This window comes from Anoplophora glabripennis, unplaced genomic scaffold (assembly GCF_000390285.2).
Source record: "Anoplophora glabripennis isolate ALB-LARVAE unplaced genomic scaffold, Agla_2.0 scaffold982, whole genome shotgun sequence".
In the NCBI taxonomy this organism is placed as follows: Eukaryota; Metazoa; Arthropoda; class Insecta; order Coleoptera; family Cerambycidae; genus Anoplophora; species Anoplophora glabripennis.
Window position 1 is genome coordinate 50,809 of NW_019417096.1, and position 21,750 is coordinate 72,558.

General features: G+C 33.0%; 1 protein-coding gene across 1 annotated transcript in view; it reads left to right on the top strand.

Moving 5' to 3' along the window:
• Window positions 1-21,750, top strand: part of LOC108913012 (gamma-aminobutyric acid type B receptor subunit 1-like) — a 65,001-nt gene that overhangs the window by 9,930 nt on the left and 33,321 nt on the right. The window contains exon 2 of the mRNA XM_018718466.1: window positions 2,753-2,890. Within this exon, the coding sequence (XP_018573982.1) occupies window positions 2,753-2,890 (138 nt within the window). The remainder of the gene's footprint in view (window positions 1-2,752; window positions 2,891-21,750) is intronic.

Genomic DNA, 21,750 nt, shown 5'->3' on the forward strand with positions numbered 1-21,750 from the left:
ACTTTACACATAACACAAAATAGAAAAAAAAAACAAGAATAAGTTAAAAGTTAAAAAAATAATTTAAAAGAAAGAAAAATATTAATAATAATTAAAACATTTTCAGTATGGGCACCTTCCACCTCCACACACTTCCTAAGTGCACGAATGTTATTTGTTTGTAGACGAGAAAGCATTTCTAGGGCATGACTAATATTATCACAACGGAAATTAATTCTTTGTAGCAATTCATTCCTTGACTAAACTGTTCACGTATTCCCACAGGAAAAAGTCCATCGGGTTAAAGTCTGGAGAACGTGGTGGCCATGAAATTGGGCCCCCTTTCGCAATCTATTTATTATTATTAAACACAATGGATAAATGATTACGTACATCAATATTGAAATGGGGAGAAGTCCCATCGTGCATGAATCAAACGTTTTTCAGGTGTATAATGGAACATCGTCTAATAGTGACTGCAAATTATTTTGCAAAAACTCAATGTCCATTCAAACGTTCCATAAAAACGTATGGATCTATTAAATTATTACCCACTATTCCCACCCATACATTAATAGTGGGTAATAATTTAATATGTCTATACGTTTTTGAGAAACGTCTGAATGCCCATCGATATTTGGAGTTGAATACTTAACTTACTTTAACTTATTCTTATTTTGTTTTGTATTTTGTGTTATGTGTAAAGTGTGTTTGACAAATTTTGTTAGTGAAAATTACATTACCAGACAGTAAGATTTTCTAAGCTCTTATTTTAAAAATATGTACGGTTCTAACATCGTAAATGTCCAATTAAAATAAAAAACTAAAAATGGTGAAGGTCTCGCTCGATGTGCACTGTGACAAAATGAAAATAATTACCAAAACTGTTGAATTTTACCGAGTTTAAGAGTTTAAGTTTAATAGTTTAAGTAAGAGGGTATTATCGTTGGCAAATTCTTCAGGGAACATATTTTTGATATAGGCAGATTGCGATCGTCATCTATACAAAAATTGTGGGTTGTTAACCATCGGACATAGTCCGTCCCTGGCGTTCTGGACATAATGAAGTTTCACTTACAACATCAAAAAAAAAGCTGTCCGCATGTGTTATCGATCACCAAGTTTGCATCATGCTGAAGTTAATAGTTTAGAGACTGTAAATAAAAATAACTTTTAATTTTCATCTTTGGGGGCCCGTAACTTGTTAATGAAGGCCCGTACGAAAAAAAAAATATATGAAGAACTGATATTATTTTGACCTCATCTATTTGTACTCAACTTTTTTGTATCAGATACTGGGACACCCTGTAGATAAGCTTTAAAGATCCGAAACAAGTTGTAAATTTTCGCTTTTGACTACTGTCTCATTAACTTTTCCAGACCCCTTTACACATTATTTAAAGAATAAAATTTTTAATAATTTAGAGATCATCGAAACAAATTGTCTTGGGATATTGTTTGAAAACAATATAAAATTACTTTTTTAATGTAGGAAATACAAACAAATTCAAGAAAATATTTGAAAATTGAAGTATTTATACTATCATAAGCATATTTTATTTTTTTTTAAATAAGGCAATTAAAATGTTTCTTTCTCATAAAGTTGGTCAATATGCTTAATATTTCAATGAATGTGTGATGGAATTTGTGAAACTTAATGTTTTACTAGAAATGCACTTCCGTATGTAATCTTGCATTTCTCGGAAACCGTTTGATTTGTCAATATTAAATAAGAGCACCTTTTTTCTTAATAAATAAAAAAAAGTTTAAGCACGTCTTAGAAATTGGGCGCGCTGCACGTGATTATATTGCCATCTACATAAAATAAGGTCTGACTATTTCTTTGTTCCTTTATGGTACAAATTGCTATATTACTAACACCGATTTTTAGACTTTTTACTTTTTTACTGACCTGACTTTTTTTAATGACTTTATGGTGCTGCTCATACGACCTGCACATAATTTTGCAATCTGACGATTACTACACTACTTAATTTACAATTCACAGTTCAATTATACATATGTATATACCACATAGCACACTTGATTTGCTACAAACATAACGTAATACTAATATATTAGTTTTTGTAAATCTGTTGCATTTTTGGTGGGTCCACAAGCTTCTTGACTATTAGAATTTATTGTTAAGGGAGAGACAAAGTGTTAGTCCTTAATAAACTCAATATTTCGTTGTTAGTGTCAAGCAAAAAATGTTATTTTAATTATTGATTGTAGAAAAATATAATTGTATAACTTAACTATTATTTGTTTGATACCTACGCTATTTGAGCAGCATTACAAGTTTTTCATTTTCCTAACACCCCATTATACATTTTAATATATTATTTTTGTCCTAGCCCTGCATCCGCATCCGCACAGACGCACATACGCGCGCACCCCCACACCTGCACAAATACAGCTCCACACGCCCATACCCACACTCCCACTTCCCACTCCCACACTCACACACGCATCCACTAACTCACTCATGCACTCACGCATTCATACACTCCACATTTGCAAACTGGCACACTTGCTTAATTTTTGATACACACAAAAGAAACGAAATCTTCCAGATTCCATCCAATATAGGATAAATTAATTAATTTGAATCAAGAATAAAATGCAACTTGCCACCACTTGCCTCTATTTTATAACCCTGCTCATCACGGTGTTGAACCACTGCAAGCGGTGCAGTAACGTTCAATAATAATGACATTCTACTTAATTTTATGTAGTAACATCTTTCATATTTCAGATTTTTTTTTTGCAGTGCGACCCTGGAGTTGGTATAGACAGATTTTTCCATGCCCTATATTCCAACAAAACTATATTAATGTTGCTCGGGGCTGGTTGTTCCAACGTATCGGAGAGATTAGCACATGTAGTGCCGTTTTGGAACATAATTCAAGTAAGTATATTCCGTAGTAATATTCAAGGTATACACATTAAGGAATTAATTAATTACATATGTCTTGGAATTTCTAGAAGAGATTTGCATCAAATGTGTTATAGTTCTGGCGTCGTATTTTAAAGCAACTGGTAACTAATTGGTGCTTCAACTATAATGAGCGTCAAAAATTAATCATTTAATTCTTAAAAATGCCTTTGTACTGTTATGTTTTTTTAATTTGGAAATTTTAAATCAATTCTTTTATCGGCACCGAGACACAAAAGTGTCGAATTAACACAAAATATATTTAAAATAGTCATTAACAGGATGTGAATTACGAGTACTATACTGGATTTAAATGGAAGATATGTATCGTTAGTATAAGTTAAAAATTTGTAATTAACGAATTTTCACGACAAAACGTCTCGACTGTCAAAGTTATAACTAAATTTGAATTTACATATTCATTAAACCACAGGGATGGCCAGAAGTACGGAATAAAATTCATATCTTTTGAATGAGCTAATTTTTTTAAAACGCCGAAACACGATTTTGACTTTTTCCCATCTTTCGGTTATATAATAATTCATTTTTCTTCAACCTTCTAACCCCCAGCTACCCCTATTTTTTTTCAAATGGAAACATAAGGCATGAGGGGGCTCGTTGAAAAGCTTATAGAAAACCGAATCCAGCCATACCAAATAAACAAGTTTTATTTTTTCAATAGCAAGTTTTTTTTCATTTAGAAATTGAAACAACTAGATAATTTACAAAAATAAACTCAATGTCGCAAATGCTGAAAATGTCCTCCATTCACTATTTGGCATTCTCCAAGACGATAGTAAAAGCTGTCCACAGCATTCTGAATGACTTCAGCTGGTAAATTATGCATCTCCGCCCTAATCTTGTTCTTTAAATTCTCAATATTATCCGGTCTGTCCTGGTAGACTCTTTCTTTCAAATATCCCCAAAGAAAATAATCCAGGGGTGTTAAGTCGGGGGATCTTGGCGGCCATTCAACTGTACCCCGTCTACCAATCCAGCGATTTGGAAACATTTCATCTAAGTATCTTCGAACATCAATACCAAAATGTGGGGGAGCGCCATCTTGTTGGAACCAAATTCTTTCATTCGGTATATCTGGATCAATTTCATGAGGGAAAATCACAGCTAGAGCAGGTATCAGGTCAAATGTTAGGAAATCCAGGTAGCGTGCGGCAGTAAGATTTTCTTCAAAAAAGAATGGGCCCAAGATTCTGTTGTTGATGATACCTGCCCATACATTAACTTTTTGTGGATGCTGCGTATGCGATTCGCATGTCCAGTGTGGATTTTCCTGGGACCAAAAGCGATAGTTGTGCCTGTTAACCACTCCATTTAAATAAAACGTAGCTTCATCCGAAAAAAGTACGTCTCGTTGAAAACCATTATTGTCGTCACACCGTCTCATCATTTCCTCACAAAATTGTAATCGCCTATCATAATCGTCTTCCAAAAGCTCTTGGACAAGACATACCTTATAGGGGTGGTATTTCTCTTGTTTCAGAAACATTCGAATTGCAGTTCGAGAAGCATCGTGATTGCGGGCCAATGAAACAGTTGAAGTATGAGGATTTTCAACAAGTTCTAATGCAATGTCTAATTTCTTTTCTTCATTCAAAGCACGTGCCCGTCCAGTTTTGGGCAAAGTCTGTACTGTACCGTGTTCCTCAAATTTGTGAAATATTTTACTAACTGTCCCTTGCGAGATTTGGTTTTCGGGATATTTCGCATTAAATAAATCGCGCACTTCAGCCTGACTTCTTATTTTGTCTCCACATCCAAGCAATATCAAGATTTCGATGCGTTGCCTTTCCGACAATACCATTGCAATTCAGTAAATAACTTGATTTTGACACAATAGTAACGTTTCGAACTCCAATTTACAACTAAAGCGAAAAATTAACCAGAAAGCCTGGCAAGTAAGTGGTGCCAAAAAAACGCAACATAAAAAATATATCTTTTTTGCGTTAGCAGTGATAGGTACAGTTTCAAATTCTTTATTTTATTCTGTGCAAATTCATGGAGGATAACACTGAAGATAATTAAATTTTATTTCACTTGTTAAGTAGGTGTTTTATACAACCCTAAAAACCTTGCTATTGAAAAAATAAAACTTGTTTATTTGGTATGGCTGGATTCGGTTTTCTATAAGCTTTTCAACGAGCCCCCTCATGCCTTATGTTTCCATTTGAAAAAAAAGTAGGGGTAGCTGGGGGTTAGGGGGTTGAAGAAAAATTAATTATTATATAACCGAAAGATGAGAAAAAATCAAAATCAGTTAACGTGTTTCGGCGTTTTAAAAAAAATTGACTCATTCAAAAGATATGAATTTTATTCCGTACCTCTGGCCATCCCTGTATGTAAATGCACTCATGTTGTACAATTATGTTACAAAGAACAGTAAAGAACAATGTTACAATATTAAAAGTCAATTATAAGTTCTGGCATGAGCACATTTAATCATCATAGTGAAATTTTGACAAGTCATCGACGTAAGATGAAGGTATTTCACATATAATTCCGATTCATGCAATAAAACTGGTATGTAAACGAAGCATAGTGTACCTGTAGCCAGAATATATGTGTGGAATTAAACCTATGAACCTATGAACCTATGAATTAAACCTATGCATCTGTGAAAACTTTTTTGTAGCATATAAATGTTGACAGTTGTTGTTTCGTTAAAGTTTTGTAAATTGTTAGTTGTAAAAGTGCATCAAGACTGCAAAATCATATGTGCAAAACGTAAAATACCCTCATAACTCCATAAAATGTGTTTAAACTCTAACCAAAGGTCAATTTGTTGTGTAGACTTTATAATGCTTGTCGGAACGGAGTACTCTAAAACTTTCTTTCGTTTACATATAAAAAAACGAATAAAGACTGTGTAAAGGGTGTTTAATAGGTAGTACAAAAGACATAGAAAGGACAGACATGCTGAGAATTAGTCTATTCATCAAAATTAATGTGAAATTTGTAAAAATAAGTAAAATTTTGGCATAACTTTTAACTTAACCTAAAAATGTGTAATTGGTGTCAAAAGATGCAGAAACATGCAAGGAAGCTGAAAATAGAAATTTCATGCACCTCAGTTCAATCCATAAGCCAGTAATCTTCGTTTGTTTTCCACGTTTAATAAAACCAATATCCGGGCTCGAGGTAGCCAGTCTTTCATGTTTACCTCTAGCAGTAACATCGTTAGTTTGCTCCTAGAAAAACAATTGCTATCAGTTAAAGTCAATAAGTCAGTAAAAATTGTATACTTACCCAGCCATCTTGGTGATCTAATATCGTGATAAAATTCAACAGTCAAAAGTCAGAATGTTACATTAGTGGAAGTGACATTAGTCCGAAAGATCATTCAACAGTCTCTACACAAGCAATTGGTATAACAACAAATTGAAATAAGGTGAATTTACATAAATAAAAAAGTGACAACTGGAATCGATAAAAAATATAGTGCAGTGTAGTTTCACCTGGAGGAATTCCTGTAACAGCAACATAAAGGATACTTCGACAATCTACGCGGCGAGACGCCAGTTCAACGAGAGAACGTCCGAACAGCGCGACTTCGGATAGGAGATTTCGCAATACAGCGTGGTTACATGCGGATTTAACAACCAGCAAGAAATCTGTCATCGTAAGTGTCGATACTTATTAAACAAATTTGCAAATTTGAAACACAAAGCGCTATATAAATCTTTACATTAAAATTCTCACTGCATATTTATATGTAACTAATGCACAATTTTAACCAATTCAACTACTGACGGTATAAACACATTTATGCACTGTTATAGCAGACATTTAGGGGGGAATTTATTGTTCATTCATCTAGTTTAAGGATTACAACAATTATAAATTGTAACAAAACCCATAACCTGCTAAATCTAGTAATATATTGATATTTTGTTATTTTAAATACATCTTTCATTTAAAGAAATTAGAGTAGAAATTCAATACATCAAATTTTAAATCAAAAAATATAAAAATAAAACAAAACAATGGAACCCACACACTGAGAGAGTCTCATAATTCTTAATCAATCATAACAAAACAACTACATATAAAAAAATAAAGGCGTCCACAAACAAAAACATAATAATATCTATTTAAATAAATATGATAATTTATAATAATGTGGACTTAATAAATAATGTAAAATAAGATCAACTTACCTATAAATTCAAATCTTTACTGTAATAAAGCTTTCTAAATGTAGTATCGTGGTGTAATATTATTTCCTACAGCTTTGAAACGGTTTTTGGTAGATCTTTCTTAGTATGCAATTTTATTTACAGTGCCTTCTTAAATGCCCGGGTCCCACGTGATGGCGATTGTTAGGCAACCAAATTTGGATGCTAACACACAATTCCCTAAAGTCAGAGGATAATCCAATGAAGTACATATTACATTTCTTTACAAACATTGACACAAAATAATCATACTCCATTAAAATATTTTGAATTTTTATCTCATTCTACATTGAAAAGGTATTTTTTTATTGAAAAAGGTTGGTCTAAAAATATAGGTTCTTTTATAATCTGCTTTTAAAAAAAATCCGCCTCCGGTATTGGACACACACACTCACGCACGCGCAAACGCACATTCAGACTCACACGCACACACAGACCCTCACACACAGCGTACACACGCTCACACAAAGCACATATTCCCATATGCACGGACGCTGGTGGATCCATTAGCGGCTGTATATAGGAAATTATACGTGCTACGATTATGGCGAAAAAAATATATTAACAAATACGGCTAAAACAAATTGATTTAAAATATTTTCATGTTTCTAACTTCACCGCTAGGGGGTGTAACTCCTATAGGGTAACAGAAAATTGTCGGTTGTTTTGAAATTTCACTTTTTTCATTTTCAGGTATTGTTAAAATAGTGAAGTTGTGCTAGAACATCCTCCTTTATTTAGTTCTCTAAATAACATAGAGCCAAAGCCAAGCCAAAATTAAAATGTAAAACTGTACCGAGCTTGTCTTTAAAAAAGCACTTGCTGTATTTAGAAATTTTTTAATAACTGACAGTTTCATTTTTTAATTAAATTCAAATATCTGAGTATTTATATAAGATTATGTATGCCCTATGCCCTATAAAAATAGACAACTGAAAAATTATGTCAAATGAAATGTGACAGCTCTTTCTACGTGCAAAATTAGTATTATTTGTGTTAGGAAAGTACTTATGAACAAGGAAAAAAGGAAAATCTTTTACGAATGTGGAAGCATATGATATGTTAACAGTTTATTTTCAATGTTTGGTAGATGCTGTTATAGCTCCAAGAGAATACGCTTTGAATTGCCCTTGTAGAATACGCCACTCCAGAGAAGAATAGTCTTTTTTATATATCAGAACCCTGTTGTACGAGAATCACTAAATTTGGTACACACAGTTTTTGTGATATGTGGAATTGATAGTGCTACGCTTTTTGGCGAGGAATCCCTTTAAGACACTTTTTCGTGGTCCCCCTTGTATTTGAAATCAAAAAAATTTGGTCGCATATTTGAATTTCTCAAAAATTATTAGTTCTCTAGAAAATCTTTGCATTTAGAAACTTTTTTGTCCCTTGATATTTTTTTCGTAAAACGCAATGTTTTTGAGAAAAATGGCGAATCACGATATGCATTCGATCACATTTTGATATTTTTCTCGAAAACATTGCGTTTTACAAAAAAAGTATCACGGGAAAAAATGTTTCTAAATTTAATGGCTTTCTACTGGACTAACAATTTTTAAGAAATTTAAATATGTGACCAATTTTTTTTTGCTCCAAAGACAAGATGACCCACGAAAAATTGTCTCAAGGGGATTCCCCGCCAAAAAGCGTAGCCCTATCAGATTCCACATGTGAGGAAACCCCTGTGTACCAAATTTAGTGATTATCGTACAACAGGGTTCTGAGATATAAAAAAAGATTATTCATTGGGGCGGATTTCAGGGGGCTGTAACTCCGAAAGAGGGGCCCACTTGACAAAAATAAAAAATACGGGTCCCTTAAATTTGTCTTAAGAATCTGTGACCAAATTTTGTTGCATTAGTTTCGGGACACCCTGTATAGTTTAAGCCAAAATTAAATTGTAAAACTATACCAAAAATGTCTAATCTCAAAAATAGGTCAAAAATAGCAAAAATAGACGAAAAAGTATGAGAAAATTTATTTTTCACATTTTCTAGCATAGCTATATGTAATTGGACTCGCTGAATCAACTTTAAAAAAATCGATCAGCAATCGAGGTTAACAAGAAATGAATAGAGTCATTTTTGATATGTAGGGGTTTTAGGTTCGCTAATCACGAATTTGAATTCAGAATTACAAAATTCAACATGGCGGACGATATTTTCAAAAAATCAACAGATTAATCCCGAATTGGATCCTGGGGGATTTTGGGGGTTACTGATCACGAATACAAACTCAGAATTACAAACCAATGCTGCAAGAAACAACTACACCGCGGGCTATATGCCCCTCCCGGTATTGAATTACACTCGCAACACTGAATGTAACAGCTAGGTTAGCTGTTAGCTGAATGTAACGCTAGGTTGGTTAGAAAAATTAGTTTCGCCCTCTAGGCGACAGTCGTGCAACAAAGTACCTGGCAAAGTTTAGCAGGTCGCTTCCACCGTAGTAGCCATTTGAATGGCATTGTGGAACTCAGCACGACAGACAGATGGAGCCATCCATTGTGTTTCGCGTACTCAGAATTACAAATTCAACATGACGGAATAGGATACAATATGATTGATTTTGTATGATGTATGCATCTTCAGATGGATGGCGTTTTTAAAACAGGACCTTTGAATGTATGAATCTTTGAATGTTAACATAACCTGTCCCACTAAATCCTACACAACAGAAAGGCCCTGTGGGAACCCCAAACCTAACACAACCTGCTGATATAAATCATACGCAACAGCTAGCTGGCAATAAAAGTGCAAATTCTAAACCTATCATACCCTTTCCAACTAAATCCTGCGCAACGGAAAGGCCCTGACGAAGCTTCGAACCCCAAACCAAACATAAGCTGCTATCCAACCGGAAGTCCTAATAAAGCCGCGAGCTCTAGACCTTACGTAATTTGCTCAACTAGATCTTACAAAACGGATCTGTTGCATAGGATTTAGTTAGGCCGGTTATGTTAGGTTTGGAGTTTGCAGGTTGATTAGGAGCTTCATGTTGCATAGGATTTACACGAGCAGGTTATATTACGTTTGGGGTTCGCAGCTTCATCAGGAACTGTTTTTTTTGTAGGATTTTAGTGGGGCAGGTTACGGTAACATACATTCAAAGGTCCATCTATTCCTGTTTAAAGAAGCCATCCATCTGTAGATGTAGATAGATGCATACATTCATTCACAAAATCAACCATATTGGATCCTGGTCCGCCATATTGGATCCGCCATGTTGAATTTGCAATTCTGAATTTGTATTCGTGATCAGCAACCCCAAAACCCTTCATGACCCAGTTCGGGATTAATATGTTGATTTTTTAAAAAAAACTCGTCCACCATGTTGGATCCGCCATATTGAATTTTGCAGTTTTGAATCCAAATTCGTGATTAGCGAACCTAAAAACCCCTACATACCAATTTTTTTGCTATTTATGACATATTTTTTGAGATTAGAAAAAAATGTGATGTGTTAGCGCAATGCTTGAAAACGAAAAAAGATATCGACCTAAGGTTTGTGTATTTGTATTTCTTAATGAATGGCCTATCAAACCATGAAAAAAACCTATATCGTTGCATTTAATTATTTGTGGTAACCGGAAACAATTTAAACTTTTCTGATTGGCGTCATCTATACCGTTGCGCAGGAAAATAATAATTTTATTCCCATATCATAGAAATAAATTTTATATTAGTTCTTTAAAATGAGCCGATGTTTCGATTAAGGCATTTAGAAGTTATGAAAATTTAAAAATTTCAACATGGCGTCCGGTATACTGGCGTTGCTATGGTAATAACAATAAAAAGTTATGAAGGGTTTAACAGTGTAACTAAAAAGTGTATTTTCAACGTGGGTTATATAAGCGAAGTTTCGAAAAACCGACAATTTTCTGTTACACTATAGCAGTGAAGTTATAAACTTGAAAATATTTTAAATCAATTTATTTTGGCCGTATTTTTTAATATATTTGTTAGCCCATACTCGTAGCATGTCTAGTTTCCTATATACAGCTCTGTACCGTTGATGGATCACCCTGTATATTCTTCTACGCGCGGCATCTCATACGTGTATGCTGTGGTTAGAAAAAGGTTGTGCAACAGACACGGAATCTCGTTAACACACTATGCGGCTGCGTTGCTGCGTACAACTGCAACAATTACAGTTTCCAAAAATCGATTACTTAATATAATATCTAAACAATTTTTTCAAGTGGTGCATATTTTATTGTTGACATTGTATACAAAATCATACTGTTCCATCGATCTGGAATTATCTATAATTTGATAAAGTTAACATTATTTGCTGCCAAATGAACTTTTTATTGTGTATTTGTGAAATTGGTTAAAATGCCATTTTACTAATACTACAATAATTTTAAGTAAACTTTCGTGTTAATTTTGGATACTTTGAATTCTTGAAATACTACTGATAAATTCGATTCGACATTGGTACAAAATTAATGTCTAAATTTTATAGAATTTAATATTTTTAAGCAAAAAGCTCCAGCAGAAGATACTTTGTACAAACTATAGATCTTACTTTCAAGCTAAAAATTAGCACCTAACGATACTCACGAGAATAACCACAACAAGGGATGACATAATAAATCAATAAATCAATCGGTGTAAGCGTCCAGCAGCACAACTTGCAGGATTTTTCTGGAACGAAACATAATGCCAACAGCCAGGTAATCTTTTACCTTGTATTTTATTCACTTGACTTACTGTAAAGGATTTCTACAGATAAGGGGATTTTTTTATTCAATGAAGCGTTTCTTTATAGGTTGCGAGTTGAAAAATCTAGATTGATCTTTATTATAAACTGCAACAATTTTAGTTTAGGGAGCATGGATAATAGGAGTAATTACTGGAGCTAATGGAATTTTAAACCGAGTAATTTTTATTTTTATCTCGCTAAATAGTAAGATTGTTCAAGAACTTGTGATAATTCCTCATATTTGTGGCACTTTTTACAACAAATTGGACAATTTATTTGTCAAATCTAATGCGATTAATTTTTAGAATAAAAATCAATCAAGATAATTAACGTAAGTTATTTGAAATAAGTAAATTGATATTACTATCAAGTACATATACAGGGTGTTTCTGAAATAAGTACGTTCCTTGAAAAGGGTGATAGAGAGCACGACAATAAGCAACTTTTCTTAAGCAACTGAAAGTTTAAACAATTTTTCACGTGGTTTAAACAAATTTAAAGCCATCCCTGGTGCAGTAGCCAGCTGTGCCTTTGATATCGAAGCAAACCCCTTGATAGGGTGTATCTAACAATAATAATTATTATTAGTACACGCCATACGGTACACCCACTTTATACACCCAGGTTTATGATGTTTTCTTCGTTGTCGAAAACATGTTGCGACTTTTCCCGTCCACCACCTTCATATGTCAGGTATTCCCGCTATCCGGTAACCTTTGAACTGCCTTTTGCACTGTTCTACTGTTAGATGGTAACGGACCGCATACAAACAACACGCCTCATTTAAATTGTACTGACATTCTCCGTACATAAACACCATATCTGCTAATTCCTGATCAGAAAACATTTTATACACCGGCTAAGTAATACTGCAACACACAACTAAAGAACACAAGACAAACTGACCTACCATCAGATTTGCGTGATTGTGGATGTCACGTGGAACGTCAGCCAGTTAAAAAAGCGCTTCATGCACATGCACAAGATGCACAGGGTCGGCATACATTTATGATTAATTTTCTGAATTAATTTTCTCGAAAACAAGAGAGTTTACATCATCAGTTGCTTAATAGAAGTTGCTCACACCTTGTATAACAAACCAAAATTTACCAATAAATTAGACGTTCCTAATTATTCGTGCTAAAAAATTTAGTGCAATTTGTTTTATAACTTAGTCAATTCCTTTACCAATTTATCGAATCAAAAATTACTAAATGCAGACATGTTTGGTTAAAATTTACCCTTTTGGTTAAGAATATAATAATATTTACGGGTTGGGAAATAAGTAATAATTTTTTTTTCAAATTTAAATATTCGCATGAAAATTAAACGCATTGTCAAGTTGACACGTCATTTGAAAGAGGTCTTATTGCTCTATCAGATTATTTGAAATGGAATGATGATAAAATTGATGATTTTTTAATCGAATAGGGGAAAACGCTAAACCCGCTCAAGCTGCTCAGGAAATTTGTGCCGTATATGATGATGATGCGATGCGCGCCGATGAATGAACAAACGGCCCGTCGATGGTTTTCGCGTTAAAGAAGGCGATTTCAACGTTAGCTATAAATTGTTCTGGACACCCTGTTGAATTTAATGAAGAGCAGCTAAAACGACAAAAATCCAAGACAATCAATAAGAAAATTGGCTCAAGGGAGGGGATGTGATCACAAAATAATAGTAGTAAACCGCCTGCATTCGATGGGGACTGGGCGCTTGGGTCTTATATGTTTGGCACGAAAACAATAAGAATCTATGCTTTGCAAATAGGCCAGGAAATATAGAGTTGTACGCAACTTTTTGTTTCGGCAAGCTGAATTTATCACTATAGATGCTAAATATGTGCTAAATATGTATAAATATGCTATATGTTATGTACAATAACATATTAGTTTCCACAGTCATAAAAATGGGGGAAGATTGTTTACAGGGTCGTTAATTGTATAATTTTACGTAAATTCACGTTTTTCGCTTATAACTTTTTTTCTCTTCATTTCTACGAGGAAACAGTAAGGTACTTTTTTTTCGTCTACAAAAGACCTATAAAACTAGCCCTCGAGCGTCAAAAAATATTGATTAGATCAAAAGTTATAAACAGAAGAATTTAATTTATGACTTTTGAATTAAACATTTATAAACTGCGTTATTATTATCAGAACGTTTTGGCATCGCATCCTCTCACTCCTTATCACTGTCTAGTAACTCACACGAAATCTGGAATCAGTAAGTTGAATAGTTTACAAGTTATAGCCTTATAAATAAATTAACTAATTATTAGTCTGGACGATCCCGAGCATTTTCCACAATCGCACTGATTTTTTTCGTGGTAGATTTTATAATAATATAATTGAAATCTATCATTTTTTTTTTAATTTCAAATTTGCGACCTGGATTTTTTTTTATTTTGTAGCTTTAGTTGTAAAATGAAATATACGACGCACGAGCGTAATATAGTTATATATTATTACATATTCGGAAAGCTTATGAAAAGAGCTTTAAGTTAAAAAAAAATCGTCAAGATTCGTTGAAAAACAACGGAGTTACAGACTGTCAAATATATTATTTTCAAGCGAATTTCGCTTATTTAACGGCAGGACTATGAATATTATCGTCATTTTCTTCGGACTCGCTGTCGTTCGCTTCCCCCACCCTTCCGCCGCGCCACGGCTCGCCGAAAATCAAGCGACCCACTGACTTTTGACAATATTTCTTATGCACTTAACATACTTCCACAAATAAAATATTTTTACCTGGGAAAGTACTCGGGTTGCCGGTTATGACAGTATTTTTTTTGCCGCTACCAACCTAATTTGTTTAACAATAGGCCGTCAACTTTGACAGTCTGTAACTCCGTTGTTTTTCAACGAATCTTGACGATTTTTTTTTAACTTAAAGCTCTTTTCATAAGCTTTCCGAATATGTAATAATATATAACTATATCACGCTCGTGCGTCGTATATTTCATTTTGCAACTAAGGCTAAAAAATAAAAAAAATTCCAGGTTGCAAATTTGAAATTAAAAAAAAAATATAGATTTCAATGTATTATTATGAAATCTACCATGAAAAAAATCAGTGCGATTGTGGAAGATCCTCGGGATCGTCCAGACTAATAATTAGTTAATTTGTTTATAAGGCCATAACTTGTAAACTATTCAACTTACCGATTCCAGATTTCGTGTGAGTTATTAGACAGTGATAAGGAATGAGAGGATGCGATGCCAAAACGTTCTGGTAATAATAACGCAGTTTATAAATGTTTAATTCAAAAGTCATAAATAAACTTCTTCTGTTTATAACTTTTGATCTAATAAATATTTTTTGACGCTCGAGGGCTAGTTTTATAGGTCTTTTGTAGACGAAAAAAAAGTACGTTACTGTTTTCTCGTGGAAATGAAGAGAAAAAAAGTTATAAGCGAAAAACGTGAATTTACGTAAAAATTATACAATTAACGACCCTGTAAACAATCTTCCCCCATTTTTATGACTGTGGAAACTAATATGTTATTGTACATAATATTTAGCATCTATAGTGATAAATTCAGCTTGCCGAAACAAAAAGTTGTGTCCAACTCTATATTTCCTTGCCTATTTGCAAAGCATAGATTCTTATTGTTTTCGTGCCAAACATATAAGACCCAAGCGCCCAGTCCCCATCGAATGCAGGCGGTTATTGTACATAATATTTAGCATCTATAGTGATAAATTCAGCTTGCCGAAACAAAAAGTTGCGAAATGGTCATTTCCCAGCTTAATTTCCTGGCCTAAAACCAGCGGTTGCTCTATCGCCATCGATCAACACGTGGTCATAAGGAACGTTTTCTTCATCGTATTGCCACCGATGATGAAAAATGGTGTCTGTATGTGAACTTGAAAAGCGGAAAGAATGGTTAAGCCTCTAAAAACAACTCCGCGAACAAGACCAGAACTAAGTTCTCGAAGGACAGCGTTATGAGATTGGAAATACCTGATCGGCGATACTGAGTTTTTTGCAACATGACAATGCGCAATCACATATCGTCAATATGACCAAAGCGGCTATTCGGGAGTTGAATTGTGAAGTTCTGCCCCACTCGCCTTACTGTACCGGCTTCTGATTTTCAACTCTTCCGTTCTTTGTCAAACTCCTTATACAGTGTTTCCTTTTACAACTACAATGAGTTAAGAGGTTGGTTACGTGAGTTTTTCAAGTCAAAACCGGAGGATTTCTACAGAAGAGGCATCGAGAAACTTGTGGAGGTCATAAATAACGATGGAGAATACATCACTGATTAGCCTATTGATAATTGTAGAGATAAAAATAAAATATCTTAAAATTAAAAAAAACGGACATTGCTTATTCCCCAACCCAATACTTTTAATATCAAGTACTCTCCCTAATTAGAAATATTTACTCCTATAGGTTAGTGGAATATTTTATAAAACCAGAATTACTGATTTAATTGTTAATTATTGGAACAATATTGAAGCAGACAATTTTATTAATTTCCTATTTAAAATAAACACGTTGTTTGCAGCATGAGCCACAGGCAAATTTCAGTTCTGGCATATATCCGCTAATTTAATTAATAATAATTGGGAATTCTTGGAAATAAATTATCCTTTGAATCAATATTAAATTGAATAGAGAATTTAATCATATTAACTGTAAAAAATGTATTAAATTTTGTTTTTTGCGTGTTATGTATCGGGTAAACATACTTTTCAGTATAAGTGTAATAAAAGTAGTAAGAAAAATTGTTTCAAATAATTCTGTAAGTATTTTTGAAAAGAGCTTTATTTCAAATACAATATAATTCAAATACAAAATACATTTTTTAAATGTTTGGAATAACCTATTTTGTTATTATATTACCGAAAAGATATAAGAATAATTCTAATAACATTTATATACAGGGTGGGCCACCAGTAACGCCTCGGTCGCTAGTGACCAACCAACAAATGTTAGAAACCTGTTTAGGTGGTTATGTGTAGGTTGATTATGGCTACATTTTAAAAATATTTTGAGATATACAGGGTGTCCAGGAAAAGCGTACCATATCAAAGTTATGTTTTTTTAAATGGAACACCCTGTATTTTACTGCATTTTTGAAAGCACTGTAAAAAAACAGGTGAACTTTATTAAAGGTTCTGCATATATAGGACTTTGATTAATAACTGAATAACCCAAACCAATTCAGTAAAGACCTCGATAAAGACACGTGGATACATCTTACAAAAAAAATCGATAAAAAACGAAACGGCACAAATATCTCCAATACCGTTAGAGATAGGTATAGGGAACCTATACACAGTTTGAAAGAGTTTTAAATTTCCCAACTCCCAAAGTAAAAATATACTGGGTGTTCCATTTAAAATAACCAAGTTATTGCTGTTTAAAGTTGAGAGAAGTATTCAGCAGTTTTTTGAACACCCTGTATAATACTAAGTGACGACAAATATAACAATTTATAACTTCAAGGATCTAAAATAGACCCTCCAAAGCTGCTTCCTTAAAATTATTTTTTTATTGCTAATATTAAATTTCTACGCTATGCCTGCATTTTCACTAAAATTGAAATATCTCACAAACTGTAAGTCCTAGGTATGCAGAACCTTTAATAAAGTTCACCTATTTTTTTACGGTGCTTTCAAAAATGCAGTAAAATACAGGGTGTTCCATTTAAAAAAACATAACTTTGATATGGTACGCTTTTCCTGGACACCCTGTATATCTCAAAATATTTTTAAAATGTAGCCGTAATCAACCTACCATACCCACCTAAACAGGTTTCTGTAACATTTGCCGTTTGGTCACTAGCGACCGAGGCGTTACTGGTGGCCCACTCTGTATTTATAATCAAGGTAACTCAGCAGAATTTTGAGAAAAAATCCAATGAAAGAGTTACAAAATTAATATTACTACACTAAAAGACGAAGTAAATGAATATACAATAAAAATAAGCAGAAAAACAATAAAGGTACACTTATACTTGTTCATACATAAATAATAATTCTACATTTTAATGTTTGGTAGGGTATTATGAAAACTTAGATAAGTAGGTGTAGGTATCGAAGAGCAAAATTTCTCATGCCCTCATGTATTTAATATATTAGAAACTGTACCTACCCGTACTTAAAAAAGTTTTCGTTTATTCTATTCTTTTTGCTTTTTACAGCGTGAATCTTTTTGACTGTAGGTATAATTCACGAAGTAACTGAATCTAGTAAAACTCATCTTTTAAAATTATAAATATTTACTTAATTTCATATACAGCAAATGTATGGAATAAATTCATTATTTAAAAAATGGACTACTTTAGAAAAAAATTCTAAAACATGTCAATTTCAAATTTTGAAAGGTCATCTTGTGAAAGCATTTAAGAACCGTTACGTCAACAGTGTTGACGTAATGACGTAATCGACAATTTTTTTAAATACAAATAGGGGTCATGAGACACCTCATTTGAAAGGTCTCCTAATTGTCTATTCAAGGGTATCATTATTTGAATAATTATTCCTACAGGGTCAACCAAATTATGTATTTACTTAAGATGAATAAAATTACAATAAATATTCAAACTGATAACCTTCAGCAATGATGCAATAATGTAATACGGCAATAAATTCTTCTCTAACGTTGTCTAAAACTTCAGGGGTTATTTCTGCAGTCTCCGTTCTGATGCCTCTTTTAACTATTCTACACTATTTCGTCGACTTTGATAAAGGTCTTCAAGTATCCTGATAAAAAGAAGTCTAGTGGAGTCAGATCTGGAGACCTTGCTGGCCATTCGATCGATCCTCTCCTCTCTATCCACCTACCCCGGAAAACGTTATTTAAGTAAATTCGTAAATCAACGATGTAGTGTGGGGGTAACCCATCTTGCTGGAAACACAAATCGTTTCTATTTGGAAATAGCTGATTCAGTTGTGGCAACAGATAACCATGCCAGAAATTTTAGATATCGAGGACCAGTTAAGTTCTCTTTAAAAAAGTATAAGATTATAATTCCGGTCCTTTTTCACTTGCCCAGTATCGACACGTTTGGCGGTTTACGTGACCGTTGAGTATAAAAATTGCTTCATGCTGAAAAAGTATCTTTTTTATGGAACTCCGATCTCTGTTAGATCATTACATAATGGTTTCGCAGAATTCGATTCCTCTATCAAAGTCATCTCCTAAGAGTTTTTGGACCAGATGTACTTTGTACGGCTGCCGCTTTTCCTTTTTTAGTACTCTAACAACAGTAAATTATTTATTATCTAGTGCGACTTGTCTCTGGCAAGTACGTCAAGTTTTTTGCCATCAGGAATTGATATTCTTCCACTTTTGGGAAGATCTCTAACATGGTCCGTTTCTCTAAACTTCTTAATTTTACTTATGTCCAATTAAATAAGCCTTTAAATCGAAATTTGGTCAACTTGGCTGAATTTTTTATATCAGTTAGTTTAAGGTATATTATAACAATAAGTGAGAGTAATTTTTTGTTCAACCCCCGGCCAAGGGTGAAAAAAGATAAAACAAAGGGGTTTTTCAAGATAACTCAAAAAGGGTAAGGGCTAGAAAAAAAGTTGTAAAGCATACAATTCTACATAAAAATGGCCTCTTGACTTTTTCTTGTACTATTAAAATTAACAGAGTTAGGGAGGCACGTATTTTTTTATCGGCGGAAAAACATTTTTATGGGGTGAAATACACCCTCAAAGTTCGACCCCAAAACAGCTTTTTCTAAATATCTGGGGTTCTAATCAATATTTTGAAATGAAACAAAATGGAAATTACGTATTATAAAAAACAAATATTTTGGAAGTGATTCCGTGTTTGGGGGTTGCTATCCTTATTTTTTATTTCAGAAAAACTATATATTTTTTTATAAAAAATTCATATTTACTCAAAGAGAGTTAAAAATATGATTTATGTAAACAAATTGACAAAATTAAATTGACCTGTTTCGGGGTTTTCGTTAAAATTTCTTGTTTAGAGGGCGAACAACCCTTAATGAGAAAAATGCCTGTACGAATAGAATTAACTTTGTAAAATAAAAAAATGCTTTTTCTCTAACCATACGAATAATTTTTTCTTTTAGCCTACAACGGATTTAAAAGGATGCAAACTACCCCTCGTGTTCACCCCCAAAAATAATATTTCCGTGATAACTCGGGTTCTAATCAATATTTTGGAATGAAACAAAATGGAAATTACTTCTTATAAAAAAAACATGTTTCACAAGTGATTCCGTGTTTGGGGGTTGCAACCCTTATTTTTTATTTCGGAAAAAATGTTTTTTTTGCAAACTTTTTTTATAAAAAATTTATATTTGCTCAAAAAAAAAATTAAAAATATCATTTATGTAAACAAATTGACAAAATTAAGTTGACCTGATTTTTATAGGCGGAAAACATATTTACGGGGTGAAATACAGCCTCAAAGTATGCCCCCAAAACAGTTTTTTCTAAATATCTGGGGTTTTAATCAATATTTTGGACTGAAATAAAATGGAAATTACTTCTATTGTTCAGAACGAATAATTCACAAGCAATTTTGTCTGTAGTCTGTATTTTTAGTGAAAATTTACGAAAATAAAAAAATAATAATTTAATACATATACCAGATATTTAGAAAAAGCTGTTTTGGGGTCGAACTTTGAGGATGTAAACATGTTTTTCCGCCGATAAAAAAATACGTGTCTCTTAAACTTTTATGTTCTACAACATATATAAAAATCTTGAAAATCGGAGTGTTCGGGTTGGGGTAGTTTCCTTGTAAGAAAATTTCTTGTTTTCTCAATGTTTTGGACAAAAAATTATATGATATATATTTATGTTATTGTTATCACTATGTTATTATTAATACAATTCAAACTACAAGTCTACAAGTATTAATAAATAAATTTCCACGTTTTACATACATAGACAAGAATGCGCAAAAATATCGAGCTTTTACAAAATTTAGTCAACAAAAATATTAGTCCTCATTAATATTTACCTTTTTGAAATTAACAATGGATATTGAGCTTAGAACTTAGAATAATTCAAAGAAACACACGTTTACTAACGCACGCGCATTGACAATAGCGAACGAAATAATCTATCTTTGTCATAGGCATATTATGTCCACGACTTCGGTACCATGGTGCGACAAAGCGAACGTGATTTTTTTGTCTTTGTCTTTGCAGTGTCGTAGGAGCTAAATAAAATTCAGAAGATAAAAAGGTAAATAAATTTGTAGCTGTCTANAAATTTTTAATCGTTAATTTTATTGATTTAACAAATTTAAATTTCTGAAATCTTCCCTTAACTTCTAGCCTCCCTAACTCTGTTAATTTTAATAGTACAAGAAAAAGTCAAGAGGCCATTTTTATGTAGAATTGTATGCTTTACAACTTTTTTTCTAGCCCTCACCCTTTTTGAGTTATCTTGAAATACCCCTTTGTTTTATCTTTTTTCACCCTTGGCCGGGGGTTGAACAAAAAATTACTCTCACTTATTTTTATAATATACCTTAAACTAACTCATATTAAAAATTCAGCCAAGTTGACCAAATTTCGATTTAAAGGCTTATTTAATTGGACTATTATTACTGATTGAGAAACGGGTTCTCCATTGGGGTATTTAGCAATAAATAGATTACGAACTCCTGTGTGAGCCCTTACTTTATCTCCACAGCCAATAATGATTAAAATTTCGATCCGTTTGGTTTCTGTAAGCTTAAAGCTTTCTGTAAACAAATAATTGTAAATGTGACAAGATAGTGATTAGAATATAGCTCTTTTATCAGTCAATGTATTTTTTTCTGAATCAATAGAAATAGTAGAAAACACTACGATGTTTTATTTTCAGTAACGGTCCTTGTTCGAGATTGTCAATGAATGAACATTTATTGTAATTTCATTTTACTTAAGGAGGTTTATCTGATTTGGAATTGACAATCAAATATTCATAAAAAATTAAT